The 24,973-nt window shown below is 45.6% G+C and overlaps 1 protein-coding gene across 1 annotated transcript; it reads right to left on the bottom strand.

Moving 5' to 3' along the window:
- Positions 1-678: 678 nt before the first annotated feature.
- On the bottom strand, positions 679-24,891 carry TFAP2B (transcription factor AP-2 beta). The gene is made up of 8 exons (XM_034990301.1): positions 24,805-24,891; positions 22,540-22,566; positions 20,860-21,318; positions 16,016-16,076; positions 8,300-8,519; positions 6,541-6,659; positions 4,232-4,373; positions 679-1,317 (listed from the first exon to the last, which is right to left on the bottom strand). The coding sequence occupies exons 2-8, from the start codon at positions 22,564-22,566 to the stop codon at positions 1,017-1,019; spliced, it is 1,329 nt and encodes a 442-aa protein (XP_034846192.1). The 5' UTR covers positions 24,805-24,891; the 3' UTR covers positions 679-1,016.
- Between the last annotated feature and the right edge of the window lie 82 nt (positions 24,892-24,973).

The raw sequence follows: 24,973 nt of genomic DNA, 5'->3' as shown, positions 1-24,973 counted from the left end.
AAAGCTTTGGAAAACAGAAGAGAATGAAATGGTACATACCCCTCCGAAGGAATTACATACTAATCAACGTATTCATATTGTGCTTTTTTTTTTTTTTTTTACTATTGTTCTTAAAATTGGTAGATGACACAAATATAACAAATGCAAGATTCTCTGTATGCAGATGCCGGCAAGGCTGGGAATTAGTAACATTTCTGAAAGGAACTGATGATGAGTCTGAATCAACTTATTGATCCGGATTTTCCTCAGCCGCAGGAGCCTCTGCTCAGCCGCCCGGCACAAGCGGCAGCCCCCACCGGCACCACCGCGGGCCTCCCTCCCCGCCCACCCTCGCCCTCCCAAGGGTGCCAATGGCCTGGGAGCTGGGCGCCAGTGAGTTAAGAACGCAGTGCGGGGCGGGGGCGGGGGTACCCAGGGGACTGAAACACAACGCAAAGGGGCTAACCACACTCATTTTCATCCCAGAAAATTCCTGTGACAGCTTGAGGGAGGCAGGGCAACGTAGAAAAGGGTGGCTGGGAGAGGGGTGAGGTGAGGTGGAAGGGCGGGGACTGCAAGAGTGTTTCCTAAAAAAATATTAAAAATTAAAAAGTTCGTGCGTCTCAGTCAACCAACTCTCAAAGCACTGACACCAACAATGTTTCTCCGATTTTCTTCCAATAAGTTAGCGTTTTCTCATGTTTAGTCTTACGTTTATTTTCCAAAGGGGGAAAATCATGGTTTTCTTTTATTATCAGTATTACTAAGCTCGAAAGAACCGAAGTGGAAAATCCGGACGTTTGTCTCCAAGTGTATCTTGAAATAGACACTGAGAACCGATATTGTTGCTTCCGTTGTACGCCTCAGTTTTTTTTAAAAGTTATTTAGCTCTTTTTTTTTAAAATTTGATTGTATGTGTATTCTACCTAATATAATTCTTCCAAAGCCAATCCAACATTTTAAAGCTAAAATTAAATTTTTTCTGTTTTCCTTTTGTATTTAAAACATTTTTCTTTCTTTTTTTTTTTTTTAATTTTTCATTTCCTGTGTTTCTCCTCCTTGTCGCCAGTTTTACTACCTGGGCCTTCCCCAGACGTGTGCCTGTTAGTGGTGGTGTTGTTCAAGAACATCTTGTCCATGCCTTTGAGTGCCTCGGTGAGATAGTTCTGCAGGGCCGTGAGCGCAGCGCAAATGGCCGGGGCGCCGAAGCCGTGCGTGATGAGGCTGAAGTGCGTGAGGCAGCTCTGGATCCCCGGCTCCAGGATGGGGCTAGGCCTGCTGTTCCCGATTGGCGTCCGGTCCTGCGCCAGCAGATCCGTAAATTCTTTACAGAGTTGCCTGCAAAGAGGTGGGAGAGGAATTAAAAAAATCACCCTCAGTGTCGTTGTCACTGGCATTAGAAAGGAGACGCTCACACAAGCCCAGAGGCGCCCGGTCACCATAGAGCCGGGGAGCAAGGCTAATGTGGACGATTCCGCTCTGATTCCCTTCCCAGAGCTCTCCCTTCTGGAGCAGCTGGGACTAGAAGGAAAGCGGGGGGTGGGGAAGTTAGGCACCCCTTCTATCCCAAAGCCTTGCCTTTTTTCTCAAACCCAGTCTCCCCCCCCCCCACCCCCCCTTCATTCCAGGGCCGCTTAAACTCTGCTTGGGAAATCGGCTAGGCTTTAGCGTTGGGTTTTGAATATTCAGTAATGTTTCGCTCTTACCTGCCAGTTTTTGTAAAAACCCCTTCCCCCTTCTCTCCTCTGCCTCTCTAACCTCTTGGTGATCAGGCTCAAAAAGCCCTGAAAGATTTAGGCCCCTGAGCCACAAGCCTGTCCCTGGCACAGAAGCAGATTGCGGGAGACTTGAATGGCCCAGGGCAAGCAACTGTTTATTCCAGGAGAGAATGCTGATTCCATTTAAAGCAAAAATCTGTTTACCTGCAGTATTTGGGAAGGAAGGTATATTTTCCCCTTTTCCCCCTTTCTTTTAAGCACAGGCTACTGAAATCTTTGTACAACAGGATTGTTGTCAATATAAAAGGATTCTTACATTGTTTAAATAAAACCTACAGGTAGATGGTTAAGACACTGGGGAGGGTAGATTTTTTATTTGTTGAAGGTTTTTATTTCCTCAAGGCAACTACAATTTAGAGGAATCTCTCAGCCTTAGAAATCCTATGCGCCTAACTACGAATTGAGCTTATTTGAGAAATTTTTAATATAGGAGGAGGACAAGAGGGTTAATATAGGAGGGTTTTAGCCCGGAAGGTCCAATGGCTTGGCTCGGCTACCAGTCAGAGGAATGGCATCCCAAAGGCCATAGCCTTTCACAGACCGGCAGACTGCTTCCACTGGTAGGGGGCGGGGGTGGTGAGAAAGAAAAACTACAGAAGTCCAGTCTCAGCACCCGCACCACCCCCCACCGCCCTCCCCGTGGCCTGACATTTGGGGACACGTGGGGCCTGGACAACAGGTAAACAAGGCAGTTACCTAGAAGCCCATATGAGTGACCCTGGGGCATCCTTTGCCAAGGGGATTACTCTCAGGAAGAGTAATGCCTGAACAAGACAGAGAATTACCTCCCCCACCCCCATCTGCAGCAGATGAAAGGGTTTTGGTTTTAAGGCTGGTGGGTAGAGAATCCTAACAGGTATCCTCTCTCTACCCTCCCCTCTATTGGTTTCTCCACTCGAAATGCACACATGCATTCTTACAACTAGGAAGAAATAGGTAACGGTTCTATCTAAATAGGGCAGTTCTTAGGCCAGGGGTACCTTGGAATCACCTGTGGGGCTCAAATGCACACATCCATGCCTCTGTCCCCACAATTCCAATTCAGGGAGCTTGGGACTAGGTCCACAAATAAGTATCTTGGAAAAGCTCCCCAGATGATTCTGATACTCACCCCAGGTTAAGAAGTGGTGTCCTAAGTGAAGTCACAGGGTTTCAAGAGGTGATGGGGTGGGGGAAGTTACAAGCATTCCTTAGGGAAATGATAGCATTTGTGGACTCCTATTACCTAATTTATGCACTTTAGTTTTATTTTTTCCCCAAAGTACACTTACTCTTTTATAAAGCACCGACAGGTCCCCCACAACCAGACAGTGAGGCAAGGGGCAGGAGGGCAATAGATCTATTATATTGCTAGTTGGTGGATCAGAAGGAAACCTTCCATAACCAGGATGGGTGCCAGGTTTTGATCATTTGAAGAGATGGTTAAAGTCTTTCCTTAAGTTTGTACTCATTACCAAAGTGCCAAAAAGGAAATTCTGAACTGGGGAGAACAAATGCTTAGAGTCAAACATTCTAAATCTTCAAAGCCCAAAGCAGGGTCTGTAAGCAATTAAAGTTCTGGGACATTAATATTTTTTGACCCTGCGGAAAGGGGCAATCAAATTCCAATCACGTCTCAAAAACATCTGGACAAATTTGAGCAAATGATTTTTCAGCCTTCCATATATTTCTTTAAATTACGCTGTCAACGGAACAAACCGCGTCCTCCAGCATTAAATAAATGAGCGCCGCTGTTTGGGCCGAGCCTGCGAGAGAAACGTGCGGATGCACGCAGCGCCGCCCACTGCAGGCCTGAGCCGGCCATAAACCACCAACAATATGACACCAAAGCCAAAGACAAGAGTAAATCAAATAAATAGAAAACCCACTGTAAAAGTTCAAATGAGCTCTAGACCTAAATTTAGCCAGAGATTTACTATTTTCCCCTCTGGAGTTGTAGTAAATTTTACATCAGTGGAAGATGCCAAACAGCAACGTAGGAAAGAGAATAATTAGAGCTGCGGGTAGAGATGGGTACACGTGGGTGACATATAGACACCTCGAGCGTGGATATGACAGGGAGATGTGAAACCGGGCAGAAATGTGCACCTAGGGACCCAGGGAAGAACTGGAACAAGGACCAACCCAGAAGAACGCGATAAGAACTGTAAAAAGCCTGGACTCATATTAATAAGGCCATTCTCCCCCAGAAACTTGGTAATAGAGGAGACCAAGAGAAACCCATAGCCCATAATCAACTTGGGTGGAGAGGGGGGTGAGAGAGAGAGGGGCAGCAGGGTGGAGCCGGGAGGGCTCCTAGCCAGCAATCCACAGGCTGCAAAAGCTACTTTGACCACTGAGCTGCTTCCCTGCTCCACAAATGAGGTCTGCATTGCCGCTCCCCAGCTCCCCAACACCGCCTCCCCAAGCGAGGTGATGAGGTGACGCAGCAAGGTGGGAGTCAGGGAGGAGGGCTGAGGGTCTGGGACACTCACTTGGTAGCCAGCAGCATATTCTTTCGTGAGTGCAGGTCACTGGGGTCGGTGTGCTGCCGGTTCAAATACTCAGAAACCGCTTTAGCAGGAAACTCCGTTTCACAAATATACCCAAAATCCCGAGCTAAGTGAACAGCTTCTCCTGAAAAGACAGCAGCAGAGGTAATACTCAGCACCTAGTCCCGAATCATCCCAGGACAAGAGATCCTTCCTGGTCAACTGTTGTTATTTACAGAAGAGGCCAGCTGTTGGGGGCAAAAGCAAAGGTCAGACTGATGCCCAAATAAAAATGATTCTCAGGCCATAAAGTTGATGGAAGAAATTTTGCCCCTGCTGCTCTTTCCAGCCTCTCCCTGATGATCCTTTTAGCCAAGTCCTAGTTAGGCATCCTCTGAATAGTTTCAGGCCTCCTACACCCCATGCTTTCTCTTAAGGGAAAGATGGGCATATATGTTCAGGAGCCACCTTACAATTGCACCTAGACAATTGGCTGGATATTCAAGCCAGATTTCCCTCCCCCTTTTAAAAGCACCTGTTACACCTGCTTTAAGTAAAATTTAAAAGTATTCCTATCTTTTGTATTATCTTTTGTATCTTCCTATAACTGCACTAGGAAAAAACCTCTTATTAATAACTAATATATACAAACATAATTCCATGTGTGTACATGTCCACACATATTAAAGAACATATGTAATAACATATGGAATGAGTGTTTCTGTCCAGCAATGAAATATTTATTCTTTGTCGGTTCCTGATAGGTTTCAGGTTTCTCCTCAGAGGTTCCTGTCATCATCTTCCTACTTAAGGACTTTCTACTGCACAAGATGACACAGCAGCTATAGAAAACCTGGACATCTGAGAGATTCCTCAGCTTATGTGGAAGCCCCTTTCAAATAAAGCATTATTACCCTTTAATGCACAGCCTTGGGTGTTCAAGGGAAGATACCAAACATGAAAAAGAGACATGTTGAATTGTCCCATAGCTATGTTATTTTTAAGGAGCATGACTTACTTTTAATCATCATTATTATAGTAACAACAAAAGACTTCAGGCATGATGCTTATAGTGATCCAGATCCATAAAACTGAAAACTGCTAAACGAATATTGGCATTTCAGTAGTTTCCCTGTTTTGTCCTTTCTCCACCCAGTTTCATGTCTTGGATAGAGATTACCTTGACTGCTTTTACAAAATAAGGATGGTGATATTAGCAATTCTCTGAAGGGCAAAAAGTAACCCACCCCCAGCCCGGCTGAGAGTCAACTGCTAATAAGCGTGCTCAGGAAATTTGGTGACTGCTGCCCCTGTAGGGTAAATTTGGGCCAGGCAACTTTGCCTTGAAGATGGCAAAGTGCAAAGCCTATAAATGTGATGACTTTATGGTTGCTCCTTGCATATTCTAAGATCTCCAAAAACCAATTCCCCACAGGAGTGTCATAATATCACATCCATAAAAATAAAAGAAAAAACCAAGACCAACATGTTAGACTCTAGAGAAAATTCTACAACTTCCTTCATTAGGACCATCTGGCTGTATTTCCTATCCCTTCCCCATCCCGCAAATTAACTGCAGATCCTCTTGTTCTCAACTGTGTAGAAGATCCTGTTTATTACATACCATAAATATCATCCCCCAACCCCAAAATGATGAGTAAATTAGAATGTGCTTGTTATAATTATGGGCCTTTAATTCACAATTGATGGATCTACACCGAAGATCATACGTGACTCCCCTCCTTGTTTCCTCACCCTACCCTTGACTCCATTTTCTCCTAGGCCTCATTGGCTTCACTAAGCCATATTTCATTCATAGTAAGTCCCAGGTAACCAGCAGGAGATAGGACCCTGGGAGTGGCATGAGTTTTAAAATAACCACAGGGGTCATGAATGCAATAATAGTTTCATAAACTGACAATGTGTTTTCTACTACAGAGGTAGAACCTGGGAAGGAGAGGGGTATAGAATGGATTGCTGCTTCCAGAGTTACTCTTGCAAGAGTTCAAACAGAGGGTGTTTCATGCACTCTGTCCTGCATCTGGTGGCAGAAGTGACCCCTGCACTGCCTTAGAGTCTGGACCTGAGCACTCTTCAGAGCTTAGGGACCTTCGCACACGTCCCTTGGCCTCTCTACAATTGCCAGCTCCCTCTAAGTAAAAGGACCTTTGAACTTCTCTCAGGCAGCCGCTTGACATCCAACTCATAAGGGCACAACAATCGCAGTGATTTCCAGTTAATCATGAAACGTGTAAAATGTCAGCCTTCAGCCAACAGTTAAACTTCGTGAAATGGCCACACGTCTTGCTTACCTTCCACCAGGGAGGTGAGTAACGTGACATTTGCAGCTTTGCGCCTGCCCGCGGGTAAATTCAAACCGATTTTTTCTAGCCTTTCTCGCAAAGATCTCCCCCCATTTTTCGATTTGGCTCTGAAATTGCAAGAATTAACATTCTGATTAACCTCAGAGTGTTCCTGAAACAAAGTTTAGACTTAGCAATCTAAAGCCCAGTGGAGCTTGAAGAGGTTTTAACTTGAGGTTAGCACATTTTCCCCCTTTCCTTTTGGTTATTTGCTGATAGTTTGCTGAGGTTTGCTTAATTTCTGCAATACAGAGCATTAAAAAAAATGAGTCTTTTTTTAATCTCGTGAGAAAAAAAATGATACCAGATGGGAATAATTACGGTGTAGGTTGTGGGTCCAGAAAAGGTAGAAGTTGCACATGCAACACAGAAGCTCTTTCCTTGTAGTGGAGCCAGTTAGGTGAACAGAAACTGGGCAAGCACAACTTTGCTGAAAAGAGGGAAAGAACTGGGTGGTTCAGAGAGAAGGCACTAACTAGCTGAAACAGGTGGGGTTTTCGAGCAAGGAAGGGGTCAAGAGTCACTATAAAATGGAGTTGGGTTAAAAGGGGAAGGAAGACTGAAACATGAAACCAGCATGATGATGGTAATCGCAATAACAGTTAAACTAACACTTTAGGGAGTTTAGTTATGCGATAAGCACTGTATATTGATTATCTCACTTAATCTCATAGCAGGTTTTATACACACACGCTCAATGCCCAGGGGTGATTGAAAGAAACTTCCACACTCCAGGGCTCAAAGGACTCACTTCAGGAGAGCAGGGCAAGAGGATTGGAAGTGAGAAAAATCCATGAGTCACACCCTTACCTCCTCCCCAGACTTTCCCTGTATGTGCTAAATTCTGGGCAAAAATACAAGAGAAAAAACCAGTTACTCTGACCTCTCTTGTACTGTTCACACAGCCACTTTTAGGAAAGAAAGGGACTTTCAACTCCCCAAAGAGGCTAACTTGAAAAATTCATCCCCTACAGTGTCACCTTCATATCAGAGACACTACCAAAGTGTCCTTTGTCCAGGCATTGGCAGAGATTCTGGGTGAAGGCTTTAAATCTGAAGATAAAAGCCATCTCTTCCCCCGTTTTCCACAAGGAAGTCTATGGAATGTCTTCTCCCCGTATTATGGAGCACTCGAATGCCCCCCAAAATAGCTATTACTATTGCATCGTTATTACTGGTGGTGTTCTTACTGAAGACAGGAGGTCGCAAGTCTAGCACGGCATTTTTTCAAACTTCAGGGCACAATGCCTTGGTAGGTAGTGACCAATTTAGTCGTCCGCCAAGCGTATTTTAAAACAAAACAGAGAAATGTTACAGTACGTTACTGGCACAAGGCAGGCTACTCCATGAAACGTCTGTCTTAGGTAAGTGTGTGTAGGCTCTGAGTTTCACCCAGGCTAGAGAGTGCCCTCCAAGCGTCCCGAGGACAGGAGAGAGCCGGGCGCCAGGCACAGGGCAGGGAAAGAGGGAGGTTCCCAGCGCCGACAACAGCGGGAGAGCGCGGCGGCGCGTGCTGGCGGCGCGTGGGGCCCAGGGCGGCGGCGTCTGCGCGCGCGGCCCCCAGCACGTGGCGGCCGTGGCTCCTCGCGCGCGCAGCGCGGGGCCGCGCTCTGGACGCCCGGTTGCTAGGCAACTGCGTCCGGCTCGCTGTAGGCTTCCGGGAGAGCCCTCTTCCTTCACCCCGCAGTAACCGGTTTGGGGGTTTTACCTTCTGAGGACGCCGCCGAGGAGAGACGCATTGAGGCATTCGGGGGGCGAAAGCCGTCTCTGAACTTCCCCCACAGTTACTTTGTACTTTGAAGTCGAACTGAGCAGAGACAAACGGCCCGGGACCGAGCAAAAGACCTCGCCGGTGTTGACGGACATGCCTCCCAGGAAGCCATCTTTATTCATCATCAGCGAAGTCACAGATTTGGGAGGAACCGGAACTAGAGAGAGAAAAAATATGCCATAAAGGTGACCGGGTTTCAGTCCTGGTGACCGGCTGATAGAATGTGTCGGTGCGTGCGCAGGGGCGAGGCCACAGGACGGGCGCCAAGTGGAAAGCTGGAGGAGGAAGTGTTTGTTCCAGTGGGGCTGCGGTGCGTTCAGAGCACTGTGTACAAACAAATGGAAAAGCCATCACTCCTCTGGAAACTTACCCATGTGTGTAGACCTGTGAGTGTCGCTTGCCACAGCCCCGCTCGCTATACAGATCAAGAAAACACGCAGCCCAGAGTCTGGATTGTGCTGTGAAACCCAGCAAGTCCTATTCCATCGTGTGCTAGGTTGTGACCTGGGACATCTCAGGGAGCCTCTCTGAATCTTAGATTCCTCATCCGTCTCCTGAGGTAATAATCACCTTTGGTGCTGAAGCCTGAGAGTGATTATACTATCGATGGTATAAAATGGTAATACCGGTGTTCTTTATGGGAACCCCTCCCTCCTTTCCTATTGGACCCAAATCTGTGGTCATCACTGGAGAGCACTGGAGAGTGGGCCCTATCAGAGACACTGTGCTCAAGAACAGCCTCGTAATACCGTTAAGCTTGGGCTCAAAAGAGCTGCTCATTTCTCTAAAGTGGATCTCATTCTTTCCTACATCATAACAACACATTCATTTAGAAATGAACCCAAATGCTCCTCTCCAGTGAAAGCAATTCCACGGTGACATGAATTTTGTTTACAAATTAACTAAAGCACCGGCTGGTGATTGTTTGGAGCAGTTATGATTTACAACAGGTGCCCTGATCAATCAACCAATCACTCTAATTCATGTGAGCGGAGGTCTTGCCTTGCCCCAGTTGTTTCATTTCGGCAAGTAATTGATAACAAACCGCACTCAAGGTATGTTTTATGCAGAAGTTAATAAGAGCTGACAGCTGGTTGCCACTGCTACCCAGGCGCATTCAGTCTCACCAGCCTGTATTTCTGTTTAATTGTGTTTCAGTGTCATCTGCACCTCAGGAAGAGGCGGGGCTCAGTAGAACCAGAAGGCTGGGAATGAGGAACAATGAATGGTCAACCTCCCAATTCACTGGCAGTCTTACTCCCTTGGAGTGCTACACTGCTGAATTTCTGCAGGCTCTAGAAGCCACAGGGCAGGGGACTTCTCCTGATTTGCCTTACAAACCTTAGCTTCTTCCAGTGGGATATGAAACTCGCAAATCTTCAAACGGTATTTGTTGATCACCAGTCCAGGGGATTTATTGAAACATGCATCTGGCATGAAAAAGGAGGTTTCCATTCCTGTTCTTTAATAAACAACAGTGTCTCATCCTATAATCCTGGTAGGGGAAAGATATGCTCTTTCCACCGTCTAGAGCCTAGAACACTTATATGTCAGACAAGTTGCATGACCTCTCTTGTATAGAACAGACCAATCTACACTGAGTATTTTTTAACAGCTATTCTCTCCACTACGGATTCTGGCATTCAGACCTCCATGATTGTTTAGAGACTGAAACCCAGGTAGGTCCCAAATTCCTTACTTATTAGGAATTGCATTTGGCCCTTTACAAACACCTTGTGGAAAAGGATTTTCCTAGGAGAATGGATGGGGGTCTTGGAACAGTCCCTTTTGCTACTCCTTAGTAGACATTTTAGTATTTCTGGATCTGTCTACAGAGTCCAAAGCCTTGTCTCAGGGCAGGTGAATGATGTTGGGTAACAGAATGGATCTTCTGCACTGCTATGGTGGTGGTGGGGAGCTACAGAGGGTGCTGTCTTCTTTCTGATTCCCCTCATCATATTATCAGTGAAGCTGCTTCCCATTTGAGAGTGAACCAATGAAAAGTCCAAGTGTGAGTATTAATTAAATTTGAGTAAAATATGGAGTTAAAGTTATTTAAAAGACAGTGATTTGGGTGGGAACAAATCATTTAATTCTCTTACACAACATCCACATCTATGTTGATCTGTCTTATTCTTTGCAATACTCTCAATTTTCATATTTTCATATTTCAGATTCATATTCATATTCAAGAACTCTAAGCAAATAATTTATGATCATGGGAATTAGCATCAGATAACCTTGGAGAAACTTTTCCCCAAAATATAGATGATGGCCTTTTGTAATTTTAACATGGGAAGAACTATAGAAATAAACTGCACAAAAATCTCATCTTCAACACTCAGCAATGTTTTTATATTTAGTATTTTGTATTTTATACTATTAAATATTCTTGAGAAAGAATATTTTAACAATAAAAAAACCTCACTAAGCTGAAAATAGTAAGTTCAGTTCCTATTTCCCATATCGGACAACCAAATATCTCCTTAGGATTGTAATTTATCTGCTTCTCAGAGTCCCAGTTGCCAAATCTCTTGAAAAGCCAGGCCTTAAGAGACACTTTATAACCTGCCCTCTAATTTCACTATTGTTAATTGCTTGATTTACCTGACAAGAGCCATTTCCTATGGGGAATGTATATTGTTCCCTCCCTGGGCTGTACCTTTCCGCAAATGCATTATCACCTAAATATCACCAATCCAGTTAGCTTCTGTCAGCACACTGCCGTCTTCTTTTGTTGTTGTTGTTTTCCCCACAAAGATGCAAACTATTTGAGCAGACATGCTTCAGGTTATATTTCCATTTTTTTAATTTAAGTATAAATCGTATTCCTACCATCTACTCTCTCATCTTCAGGTTCTAACCCTCTCCTACTCTGGCCTTAGACCTGGTATCTTAGACTAGACCCTACCCATTTCTTGTCCTAACTTTCCTTAAAATCCATCGCACTGTTATCTACCTTCCCCTCCACTCTCACACCTGCTTAGCTCAGCTGATTAACCCCGTATTTTATTCTCTTTGTCTTTTCCCTTCTGCTTTCCTCCAGCTTATCAATAAACCCAGAGAGCAACAGGGCCCGGTTGATTTGTTAGTAATTATGAGCACACTGTTCCTGCTCATGGAACCCAGAGATGACTAAGATAGGTTTAAAGCGACAGCAGGAAATGGTAAGGAAATGGAGCATAGCAAAACTCAGCGTGAAGCTTTCAGTTCTTTACATGTTTACAATTTTCTGTGCATACATTAAAACCGTTTTTTTTTTTTTTTTCCTATTCGGTTCTCAGTTGCATATCATGACCAACTTCTGGATGTAACATCCACAAACCTTGCTCCCCTCTTTTTTTTCTTGCATTATATCGGGGAGAAGAAAAAAAGGGTTAAAACCGATAATATTTCATTACAGTGACTGGAGTTTTATTTGAGAGAGAGGAAGAAAGACTGATTAGGGAAAATATTCATTAGTGGACTACAGAGAGCCAATGTGTTAATAGACTAGCTCTTAATCTGTATTCTTTAAACTTAAGTATAAAATTGGAGCCTTGCTATCTTTGTGTTTGACTGCAAACAGACCCTCTGTGGCTCTGATCTGCTGGTGGGGAAGAAGGGAAGAAATGAACCCATTTAAAAGATTCAAGGGTAAGTCCCTCTGAAAGATACTCAGACTTAAATATGTAAGCTACACCAGGAAGCCACCAAGAGGTTGAACAGTGCTTGAAATAACTACTTCTCACCAGCAGAGCACCCCCTTCCTTTATACTTGCATTGTTTCTCATCTACCTGAGGGCTAAATATTATTTCACATGGATATATAGCACATCTATAAATGTGAGCACCAAAATCCTGGAAAGAAAAATAAAAGGATTCTCACAAAGAAATCTGGAATATAAAGAACTACAAACATCCAGGGTTAGTATCCTTTAGGGGCGAAGTCTAAGAGTCTGGAAACTGAATTGGGTTCCATCACTTACTCTGTGTGTAGGATCTTGAGCAAGTCATTTATCTTCTCTCTGTCTCAATTTTTTCACCGGGAGTAGGGGTGGGAGTTGGAGTAGAGTGTCTAACCTTTCCAACTTTGAAATTCTGTGAACTCTGATTACTCCCTGGGTGGCTGGAATGTATCTGAGTCTCGGGTTGAATAAATACCTGTTGGGATCCAAGTCAGCCCTGGAAATGTGAACCTCTTCTTTTGAGGGGAAACTCATACCCTTTCAGAGGCTCTGACATACTCTTGGTGCTTTTTACCTTCTAGGTCAGAAGGAAGAATCCCAACATTGTAATTGAAATTGGCAATTTCTTCATAGCGCTCCCCCCGCCCCCGCCCCAAAGAAAATCCACACTAATCAAAGTGTTTATATGGGGAAGGGGCCAGAACTAACGGGAAAAAAAGTGGGAGAGAACTGAGGTTGAACTGAAACTAACCAAACAGGATATCCCTAAGACCAATGAAAATGCCCCACAGTCACATTTGAACCTTGGACTCCAGCCACGCTAGCCTTTCCAAGAAATCCCAGCATATTTTCTGCTCTCTAAGGTGTCAGACCCATTGCATATTAGCCTCTGATTGCACCAAAAACTTTTTCTTAAAGCCTAGGTGAGCCTTCTTTTAGTTAGGCTATAGGATGTTAGCAGTGATCATTTATATTAGTTGGGCACCAACCCACCCCCTCCCCAGCCCAGATTCCTAATCTTAATGGAACTGAGAGTTAAGAATGATTTTTTAATGTCTCGTTGGATTTTTAGACTGTTAATGTACCGAATCCTTCTCATTATTACTTTATTGATTGCTCATTGACCAGCCCCCTTCAAATCGTATTAACCACCCTCTGCCGGTTTAGATTAGGAGAGTTTAAAAAGCACCTTTCATTACTCCCTCCACTCCTGCCTTGGAGTTGAGACTCGACATCTTAATGGGAGCTCTAATGGGGCAGCTAAGAGGAGAGGGGCCACGGTCCCTGCCGATTGCATTAATAGCTCAAAGGGGGCCAATACAGAAAATTAGCCGTAAACGAGCTCTGGAGATCTTCAAATGAAAGAGCCATTTATCACGCTGGCTACCTTCACTCCACTCGTTTGCTCTCTCTACTGGGAACAACTCATTTCCTCTTAACTAAATTACTTCAGAAATGTCAGCTAAGCCCAGATAGCAAACATAACAAGAGAGCTAGCCTATAATCTATGGGGTGATATCGACACGGGTGAAAAATTGGGCTGGTTAAATTTTAGGAGAGAGTCCTTCCATAATTAGAGTGAGAGACATAGAGACATATATCTTTTTTGCCCAAGTCTTCTGGCTTCAGTATACGTAATGGCAGAGACATGCGAACCTGGATCAGTGGCTACAATTTTTTTATTAATGAGGTAGACTTTTTAAATCTTTCTACAAAAAACAAAAATTATAAAAACTCTCTAAAAGCCCATTAGAAAATAAATTAAGCAACCAAGTTCCTTGCCAGTTGTTGAAATTTAGAAAATTTAGTTCAGAAACTTTCTCACCTCCTTTTTTATGAAATTAATCTCTGGGAGCTATCCCTTGTAAGGGGAGGGGAGGGGACAAAGAGGGCCAGGAAGGAGCAAGTGAATCCATAGCCTCAAGTGGTTCATAGTTATCTATAACAGTAAATCAACCACTTATTCCTATTTTGCCCATGACTCTCTAGAGATAAACATATATTAGGATCTTTTCTTCATGTAATAAAGCAAATACCTAAAATACTAAATAATGGAGTTAACCTAAAACTTCATATTCATACCTTATCCCCTAAATCAATAAAGTGACTGGGGTGCCACTTAGTTATTTAAAGCTGCACAATTTAAAAAAGGGGCTTTCAGAGCCAGAAAAAGTACTCCGTGTTTTCAAAACAGAACCAGCAACTTTAGTCCATATTCTCCTTTATTACTGGAGATACCCTGCTACATAGATAATCACCTTTTGCTGACAAACATATACAAGCCCTGAAACCAAAGCATCCCACATCTAAGAATATTTTCAGCTCCGCTTTGTTAAGCAAGCTAAGTTCCAAATATTTTTATTTGCCTACCTATTAATAATATTTCTGATTGGTCATCTGTTGGGCATGCCCCACTGACAGCCCAAATGTTGTTTCTAGGATACAGAGCCCTGAGATAAGGGGTTCTAGCCTTCCCTGAAAAGGGAGGGGGAGCTGAAATAAAAAAGCCAATGGAGCAGTGCCTCCCCACCCTCCCCTACTTACCCCCATTGACCAGCAATTAACCAAAAGAGAAGACCCCAGAGGAAATGGTGAAAGTGAGCTGTCAGGACAGTTGCGAATCTAAGCACCAAGCCTGGGTGTCTGAGCAAACCCAAAAGCTGGCATTAAAAACTGAAATGATACTATCTAAAGAATAGAGGGAGGGATGTTTGGAGCAACACTTAGAATAAAGAGTTTTGCCCCAAATCTTACTATTCTTCTTCAAGATATTACATTCCAAAGCCAAATGGCATTATTCCAAGTACAGCTCCCCTCCTCCCATCCTCCACCTCTTAAAGCCACTTTTTCTGTCTCTGTAAAAGAAGATAATTTAGAATACCTCACCCTGTTTGGAATTCTGATTTCACGACCCTCCTACTGTAATGCCTTGACTTTGGGTTACTTTCCAAAGTGCTTTTTCCTTAATTGTTTTTGAGTGTCATGTGGCTCAAATTAATCATAAATGACTGAAGCTAGGGGTTGTTGACACCAAATATAAGGACGGGCCTTTTCCAGAATCGATAAGAAAGGGTTACAGTAGTTAAAATTGTATCTCCAAATAGCAGTTCTTGCGATAATTAAAGATTGCACTGTTTACACATTCAAGCTCCTAAATTGGTGGCACGTGAGTGACATTCGGGCCTTTCGGCAGCCACACTAATCGCTAGGCATTCTCTCAGTGACTGTCAGAAGAGAGGGGGAAAAATTAAGCAGCTGCAATACGCCCGAAATGAGTTATTGTAATTACATTTAATTAGTTTAATTAGTTAATTATTTTGCTTACAGCTGTACAAGAGACTGCAAACATTTGTTAATATCACATGCCCTTTAACAGTATGGGGTGATTCCACAGTCACACTAAATCATGAATGCATATGTAGAAAGATTTAGAAATGTGCATAGGCTGTCTCAACTCCTTAGGATGTGCATATTTAGCAACACATTTGGCACAATTTTTTAAAAAAATAATAAGAAACAACTCATAAAACACAGAGAACTGGAAACAGAATTACCACACACACACAAATCAAATGCAAAAACAAGAAGAGGAACTATCTCAACAACATAGGGTTTAGCTCAGCAAACTCCAGTTATCAATGAAATAATTATAGCACATTTTTGAAAGCAGTGTTTCCTAGTCAGTTTCATACATGATGGTAGTTCAATTATTTAAGATATATCTAGAATTGCTACCAAATGTACCATGAGAAAAATGTCAATAGTCTCTGTCCCTCTGTCTCTTATCTGGGTTTCTGCCTTTGGCTGCCCCCACCCCCAAATTTCCTTCTTCCCGACATGCCTTTTTCATCTAGACAGCCCCTGTCCTATGATTGTGAACAAACATTTCTGTCTTATAAAATAACTAATTCCCCCAAAGTGAAAACTCATAAAGACATGACTGCACAGGAAAACTTTGCTTACTTTTGGGAGGAATAATCCATACCTTTTTTTATGACAGACTGGTCCAATAGATTCATGCCGCTGTTATTGGCATCTTCAACTGACTGTGAATATAAAAACATCACTATTCAAATTGACTGGATATTAAAGAATTGCACACATAAATCATGTCATTCCAAACTGGAGTTCCTGTTATTTCCATTTATATTAATTCACAAAGGGAGGTTTTATTATTATTATTACCTCCAAATCAACATAGAAATGAAATTCACCCAAATTATAAATTCTTCCAATGGAAGCAGAGGAAAAAGGAACTGTGAGAGACATCTGGGATGCAGTATTGGTTTAGTTATTATATTAAACATAGATGTTACACAGACATATAAAGTTTTATATTATTTGCTCTTATGAATTGTGAAAATTTGGCAATAGCTGAAAGATTTTCACCAATATTAGAAAGAATAATTTCTGTTTTCAATTTTATCCCAGCGCATCTTAACCCTAGAGTCATTTTACAAATACATAATAGTTTACATTATGGGATTTTAATTAAAGTCTGAGCAATTTGGAATGGAATGCAAACAGCAACACATAGGAACACGTTTGCAAACTGGCAGGACCACACGCCCATGCAGTCCATACATGTCCTTGTGTGCTATGAATTTCTTGCTGTGTGATAATCCCTGAGAGGAACCTGCACAGTTTGCTCCACCCCCCCAGACCTGCCGCTGCTACTTCCCAGCAAGAAGCGCACCTGTTAGGATGGCAGTAATAACTACAGACACACGGATAGAGACTCAGATCCTCCCAGTCAGCACCTAGGTAATGGCAAAGAGCATTCATCTTCTGTGCCACAGTCTTATCCTAAAGAAGGAAAGTTTCAACGCTGGGTGTTGGCAGCACTTCTGAGGGAAAAGAGCTGTTGGGATGAGTTTCTTACTGTCAGGATGCACAAGAACAGAGTTTTGGCTGTGCATCCCAGAGCGTCCAAAAGCATTGTATTCCCTCCTCCACCCCCCAATGAAAGATAAATGCTACGTCTTTCTGAAATGTCCTGCTGCTTTCCCTGATTCTTAGAAACCCAAGTTTGGACCAATTTGTCACCCACTCTACAGAGAAGTAAAGAGCAAGGGCTTGAGAGTGAGGCTGTGTTTTCACAGCACCTTCCACCCACTCACAGTGCATCCCCAGACAGGGCGTGTGTTCATCACAAGCAAGAGACTGTCTACCCCAAACAAGCAGCATTAGAAATGAGATGATCTAATCACGAAGGGAGCACGTTAGTTTGTTTCTTTTCGTTTTTAATAGTCACTCTTCAGTTGTCGGAAAGGTGAGGAAAATTGTTATTCTCCGTAAGAACCGTTTTCCATGTTGCAACATGCCATGTACATATTAAGAAATAGTAAAAGCTTCTTTAAAAAAGACTTCATATAACTTGTTCAAAACTCCTCAGGAGACCCCACCACGCACAAGCGCGCGCGCACACACACACACACACACACAAGATTCACGCCTTGCTATGCTCACGTGTCTACAACGCGAGGTGTCCACTCAAGACAAAAGTAATCGCCTGTGTCTGTGGGCGGGCAGGCCCGGGATCTCAGGGGCCAGGACCCGGGCGCCCCCACACCTCACCCTCACGTCGATACGTAAATATGTATATACGCCTCATCAGCGACGTGGGGGTAGTTGTGGTAGTTAATGAGAAGGCTCTTGTCTGATTTTCTATCTAATTACGGCCGCCTGCTGGGTTTTTGTACAGGATATTCACGCAGCATGCTGGCGCTTAATCGTCACAGGGAGGATCGTAAAGATTTAATTAGGACTGCATGCGGAAGCGCAGAAAAACAACTCAGACTCGTAATTACTAGACTTCTTTAGTTAAAAGTGATACCAGGGGTTGCTTTAAGACACTAGGATGTGTTTGAGTGTGTGTGTGTGTGCGTGTGTGTGTGTGCGTGTGTGGTGGATTTGACAACATCCTGATATGTTTATACTCAGGGGTAGTAGAGGTGAGAGAGGTTAGAGAGCAAAGATCGGAAGAAGAGGTGTTCATGACAACTAAACTCCAAACTAGGTGTCATCTCACTCCATTCTGATGCTGTTTTTCTGAGTTTTTAACACTGCATCCCCCCAACACACATACACACAATGGGTGAAATGTAGCATACCCAGAACCCAAACAGCGATTTGCTCGTTTAATAGCCCCTGTGAGTAAATTGAAATAGAAATTGACAGGGTTTTATAGTTTCATTTAAAAAAATATTAGAAGCATTTGGTTAATTAGCTCCTCTCCTCCTCTTCTCTCACGGTCGGGGCGGTGGCCCTCCGCGTGTGTGTCTGGGTCACCCAACATAGCCCCATACCAACCCTCGGCCAGGTGATACCCCTAGCTAAGAGGCCCACCGGCCCAGCAGCGCCCTGGGGATCTGTCTGGTCCGCGGCTGGAAGGAGGGGGGAGGAATCCGGAACACATAATAGGTTCTTGAGATCGAACAAGTGACTGAGGTCCAGGCCGAGGCACTCTCTGGTCCCTTCTCAAAGACTGTTCGGGCGCAGCCAACCCAATCGGTAGCTACAAGTAACGGCGAGATCCCGACAGGCTCGTAACTTCAGCTCCCCCCTCTCACCTCGCCCCTTGCGCTCCAGATCCCTAATTCGGAAGTGGATCCTCCGGGATGGAGCTGATGAGGCACAGCCTCTGCATTCGGGGCTCTGGTCCTAGGTACATCTCCTCCCCGGTCTTTCTTTGTCACCTGCCCCGTGTCGCGGCAAGCACACCCAGGCCTGGGACGCCTGTCATCGCCACGGAAACCGAGATCGTCCCCGCTGCCTGGGAGAGGCGGGAGGGGGGGTGTCTCCCCCCAACCCCCTGCACTGAGGGTCGTCCAGATAAAGTCCCGCGTGCCACCCCACGTCGCCAGAGGAGCGGCTGCGAAGCTTCTGGGGGAGGAACAGGGCAGAGGTGTGTGGGTGGGGAGCATGCGTGGGCCGGGGCCTGCACCTTCTCTGCTCTGGGCTCTTTGCACTTCGCGGTCCGCGTTCCGACGCAACAATTCAGCCAGCCGAGCGACGCTTTGACGAGGCTGTTCTCCCCAATACATACTGAACTGGTCCTGTTCTCTCGTCCTTTGCATTTGGCCAAACACTCAAAACCCCTCACAATTGTATCTTTAAAAACTAAACTAAACCTAAACTAAACTGAAACCAGAGAAATCTATTCCCTCTTTTGAGAGAATTCCTGGGTTCAGTTGACTGAGTCACTCGGCCTGCAGGGTGATGATGACGCCGCCAGTGTGTTGGCATTGCCAACAGCAGTGGTGATGAGTTGATCCACTTTCATTATCTAGCACTTTGAGCGTACTCAGAAAGGTTAATTTCAGAACTTACGCGCCCCCCCCAACACACACATTACCCCAGTACATTTTTTTTTTTAAAAAGCTCTTAAATATTTCCTTCTCGTATGGTATTCCGAAACGAGCAATCCCTCCAGACAGGGATAATCAAGCTTGATTAAACCAACAAAACGATCATTCTTATTACTACAGGTAAATCCAGCCACAAATCAGGTGATTCCATCATTTTTGGAAATAATAAATAACTGAACTTCCTTTAAAACAATAAGCCATCATAGACTACACACAGGCAGCATCTGATGCTGTCACCACATTTTAACTGTTCAAAATACTTTTTTTTTCAAGTAAGGTAAAAAAGGACTCAAGTACTTTTTTTTTCTTCCCCATTTCATTTTTCTTTGCTTTAGAGGTATGTCTAAAATGATGCATAATATACACAACTATGCCAATGAGACAGAAGTGTCAAATACCTTTCAACCATATTTATCTTTTATGCAGACTATTTAAATTAGGGAGCAAAAGGAGACCTGCTCAGAATCACCCAGACAGTTTTTAGAAATCGTTTCTTTGATGTTTCTTTGTTTAGTTTAACCAAGTATTCTCAACCAAATCAGGCTCCATTGTGTAGGTTGCAGATGGGTTAGGGAGTGGGTGGGGGGAGTGTGTTGAGCCTTTTGTTTTAAGAAACAAACACGTGATGCCTCTTTAACTGGGATAGTGGCTTTGGGGAGAGGAGAGTATTAACGGAGGGGGAGGACTGAGGAGGGATGTGGAGAATATTGTTCCACAGTCATTTAATGGATCAAAAGGTGAAAACAATCTCCAAAATGGTATGTGTGCTCTTGGACTCCCAAGCAGAATTATGGCTTTCTGGGTCTCTCCCCACAATTATTCCATTTCTCAGGAGATGACTCTGGAACTCACTTATCTTGAAAAAGGGCTCAGCAGCTTATGAGACATTCAAAGTAGGACCTGGTTTGGACAATCATAGCACATGTTTTTCTTCCCATGTGCATTGTCATGCTTAACATCCAGCAGGAACCTCTGGAGCCCAAGAGGACCTTGTGCCTCTCTGCTGACGCTCCATACTCTAGGCAGCCCAGTCTTTCACCTGCCTTGTCAGGAGGCCAGGCCCACTATGGGACACTCATGGGGAGTGGGTTGGGAAGGGTGCCCAGCTTGCTAGCACAAAGTGCAGGAGAATAGGAAGTAGCTAAGGCAAGACAAAAAACATCTAGCCTTAATTCTGGTGATGCTAAACTATCAACACACACATATATTTTTCTCCTTCATGATTTCATTTCTAGTGGTTCCAGCTTTCATAAATGGACCTCCAGAAATCACCACTACAGAGCCATACATGTATAACACAGAAACAGTTATATATGTGGTGTCCAGCTATTCCTGTTCTAAAGATGGAAACTACCTCCCCCAAAGGATACAGAGCCGCCCCTCCCCCACCCCTCTCATCTCCCAGGGCATTCACTGTTTATTTATTTATTGTCCTTTTCATTTGTTTGTTTGTGGTTACCTGGACGTCTTCCATTCCGGGATGGCCGAGGCCATGCAGCGAGAGGCTGTCACCCATGCCCGCGTCCAGGCCGTGGTGCGCCGAATGCAGCAGCACGTCTGGCCGGCGGACCGAGTGGTAGTCCCTCCGGGGGTCGAGGCCGGAGAGCTGGGGCAAGGCTGCCCGTGGCTGGGGCAGGAGAGAGCCGGCTTCCGAACCCACTTCTTGCCGCTGCCGTTGCCCCCAGGGATGCTGCTGGGGCTGGTGCAGTGGATTCAGGGAGTAGGGGTCGTTGACGTGGGAGTAGGGATCCTGGCTCTGATGGTAGGGGAGCGGCTGGTAGGGAGGCGGGAAGTAGGGCGGCTGGAAGTCTGACGACGGGGTGTGGGACAGCGGCGGGGCGCTGGAGTAAGGTCCCTGGGATACCGAGCCCAGCTGGGAGAGCCTGGAGCTGTGGCTCGGGACGCCATCGTGCCGGTCCTGGGAGCGGAGAGAAGGAGAGAGAGAGAGAAACAGAGTGACAGAGACAGAGCGAGAGCGAGAGAGAGAGAGAAAGAAAGAAAAAAAAAATACAAGCGACTAATGGAGAAGCCCGGCTTCCGTATATTCTTCCCAGGACAGGGGAAGCAAGAGTCTGAAACTTATACTCCCAAGTTGACTCAGAGGGCACATGATTTCAGCAATTCCAAACGCCAGGCTTTGGGGGAAAAATGGGGAGAATCACCATCCACTTAACCAACATCTGAGCCTTGTGTTGGGAGTGCAAAGCGGGCAAAAGGGGTGAGGGTAAAGTAACTATGTATGGGAAGAGATTCTAAATTCCTTGGTTAAAAATATAGGAGCCTTACACAGAGTATTTCCTCTTCTGGGTATTTTAAACTATTTTTCCTAATCTTTCGGAGGTCCAAAGCATAACAAATTAAACGTCATACTTTTTGCTGTGCTGCTTCTGTTCAAAACCAACTCCGGCCTTCAGTGGCAACCCAGCCAGCTGACCAAGAGCTCCCCACACAAACCTGGTAATTCCAGGAGCTCTGAGGAATCTGCCTGATCTGAGTTCCCAGTCACCCCTCCCTCCCCAAGAGGAATTAAATAATTTAAATAGTGTTTGATTGAAATGGATCTCATTTGAAATCATACCTTGACCCCACGTCAAATTACGTTGAATTGTGGTTCTGAGGAGTTATTTCTAAGGTTGCTTTTCTGTATCTAATGCTATTATACTCCAGGGTGTGAAAATGAAGGACCTGGGGTTGGGAGGATAAAACAAGAAAAAGCCCAGACAACTTACTGTTGGTTCTATCTGGAGTAGCAAACTAAGTGGAAGGAGAAGGGGGAGGTGTGTGTGTGAGAGGAGTGTTTAAGTTTCTCCCTCTCCTCTGTGGAAATGCCTTGGTAAAGTCCCTCTGGTTCTTTTTGGAGAAATAGTCACCTAAATTTCCAAACTGCAATGGCAAATAAAAAGTTTTTCTCTGCGGCCTCCTCCCGCCCCAGCTGACTCATGGAGCTCAGACGGAGAGCACACAATGCAGAGAGAAGCAGCTGCAGCCTCGTCCAATTACGGTGCTAAATTACCAAGCCAAAGGCGCTCAAAGGAAGACAGAGACAGAGAGAGTGAGGCACACGCACAGAGATGGAGAGACAGAGAGACAGTGAGAGGAGGGAGCATGCAATTCTGGTACAATGTGAATCCAAACTCACCATGGATGAATAGGTGTGGACTAACATCTGGAAAAAAAAGCCTGGTTACTGCTCAAAATCAAACAATGATTAAAAAAAAAAAAAATCAAGGAGTCCAGCAGAGAAACGAGCTGGACACAGGAGCCGAGCTTGAGGGGTTTCCAGGACAAGCCATCAAAAAAAAAAAAAAAAAAAAAAAAAAAATCCCCCCCCCACCCCCAAACAAGATTGGCGATGCCTGTCACACACAGACAGAGCTGTTCATCGGTCTCTTGCTGTCTTTTTGGCCTCTTTTCTTCTGCCGCTCTTCGGGGCTCCAGATGCAGTCCTCTTCCACCCGAAGCTGGGCTCAGACTGCTCGGGCGCCCCTTCCTCCCTCCGCTTGCCTACACTGCCTCATAATAATTGATATTCATGACTATTAATATTACACGAGTACTTTAAAGGGAGAATGGAGGACAAATGGAGCGTGAAGCAGCAGCGAGCGCAGAGCTCCCCTACTATTGTAAATGACGTTCATTCAGTGGAGAATTACTAGATGTAATCAGACGAGGGGGCTGGCAAAGGCAGACTGGGGAAAAAGTTTAGCAGGAAAGAGGCAGAACTTCAATTAACTGAGCCGGGGACAGGCGTAAAGCAGCCCCTGCTCCTTTGGACAAGGCAGTGAGGGAGAGCATCAGGGAGTAGGGGGGGCTTGTACAGAACGTAGGTGTCCTTGTTCCTGGAGAGGGACTTTCCTAATGGGAAGAACTGATTGCCCTAGGTGCTTTGTGTGCAGATTAAAAAACAAAATAAAAAGGCGTTGCCTCATCATTTGGAGGGGAGAGAAAAGTAAACCGGTGGGCCTGGTTGTTTACAGTGACGTTTAGAGACTTGCACTGAATACTGGAAATTATGCTTACTTATTAAAGGACAGGGGCAAGATGGGGGCTTTTCATCCCTTGTGTAGCCTTTCCCTCCTTATACTGCTCATACAATCCGTGATTTTTACCTCAATTTAAAATATATGCAATCAATCTTCAAGTACACTAAACTTATCCTTTTCAAAAGGCAAAGCCAGGGGCAACAGAAAACCTTTTTGGATGTTTCAGGAACCCGTTCAACTGGCCTGACTGCCATTTCTGTTAAAGTTCAACCTTCTTCCCGACTTAAAAAGGTTCCTTCCACAGGGTTGCGGGTTCTCCTATATTTTTGAGCAGAAATTTTAGGCAAATAGGGATACCTGCAATATTCTCTCTCCTCTCCCTCCTCTCCACCCTCCCCCTCTCCCCTGTCTTCTCTCCCTCTCTTCCCCCTCCCTCCTATTTTTTCTCCTCTCTGCCCCTCTTCCACTTCACCCCTCCCTCTTCCTCTCTCCCTCCGTCCTTTCTGCTCTCCCTCCCTCCTTTCCCATTTAGCCAGTTTACTTTTCATAAGCAAAGAACAAGTTTTATCCTGCTTACTTTTGGGAACCCACTAAAATCCCTCTATGTATATTCCGAGCTATTTACACACCGTGCCCCCGTCTTCACCCGTTCTCATGCCCACTTCGGGCGCTCACATTCTTTAGGATAGTTCCAGCAACTTCGACTTTACCATTATCCCGCGTGTTAAAGAAAGAAAAGGAGGCCGAACCGAAACAAAACGCACCAGGCGGAGGCGCGGCTCTTCGTTACAGTCAATACACGGCCACAAAGAGGAAAGGAAAAGCCTCATCATCGCTCCGCAGAAAGACGAATCTCCTCGATCTCTCTTTCTCTCTCCGTCTCTGTGCCTCTGCCTCTCTCTTACACACACACACACACACACACTAAAACTAGTACTCCGGGCTGGCGCGAGCTGCGGTCGGTGAGCTGCCTGCGGGACGCGGCGGCCCGGCTGCGGCGGGGCCTCGGGGCCGGGTCCGCCCGGTGAGCCTGGCCCGCGGCGTCAGTCGGGGCTTACCGGCCGCTTCAGTGCGCGGCCCCTCATCCTCAAGGCGGCTCCCTGCCGGGCTTTCCGGAGGCGTCCCGGAGCGCGGGGGTCGCATATTCTCCCCCCGCCGGTTTGGGGGAGCCTCTGGGCGTCCCACCGCGACCGTTCGGTCCGACCGATAGAGCGCTAGCTACCCGCGCTCCTCGCCCGGGACTTTGCTTCCCGGCCTCCCTCCTCTCTCCAGCTCTCCCGCTTTGCAGTCTCCGTCGCCCGGCCCGCCAGCTTCGACCTCCCCCCTGCCTTAGTTCTGCGGCGCCTTTCCTCGAAGCTTTCCTTTCTGTCCTCCCTCCCTCGACGTTTCCTCCAGCCTTCCATTCCCTCTTCCCCTGGCACCTAAGTGCGGGTCTGCGAGGCCATTCCGCTCCGAGCGAAGTTCCGCGGGCCTCCGCCGCCGTCGCCTCCCCGTCCCGCCGCGTGTCCCGCCCGGACGCCCGCCTCGCCCGCGAGCCCCGGAGCCGCCCCGCCGCCGCATCAGTGGGCGCCCCAGACCGCGGAGGGCGGC

Source organism: Mirounga leonina, unplaced genomic scaffold (assembly GCF_011800145.1).
Source record: "Mirounga leonina isolate KUSES-001 unplaced genomic scaffold, KU_Mleo_1.0 Mir_53, whole genome shotgun sequence".
Lineage (NCBI taxonomy): Eukaryota > Metazoa > Chordata > Mammalia > Carnivora > Phocidae > Mirounga > Mirounga leonina.
This window is presented reverse-complemented; position numbering and strand designations above follow the sequence as displayed.

Bases quoted from the DNA above. Each gene is read 5' to 3' on its own strand.
- TFAP2B (XM_034990301.1), bottom strand. From the start codon at position 22,566: ATGTTAGTCCACACCTATTCATCCATG. The intron at 8,520-16,015 runs GTATGGATTATT...TTCTCTCTCTAG, and splicing joins CCAGTCTGTCATAAAAAAAG to TTCCGGTTCCTCCCAAATCT. The intron at 1,318-4,231 runs GTGAGTGTCCCA...ACCTCTTTGCAG, and splicing joins AATATGCTGCTGGCTACCAA to GCAACTCTGTAAAGAATTTA.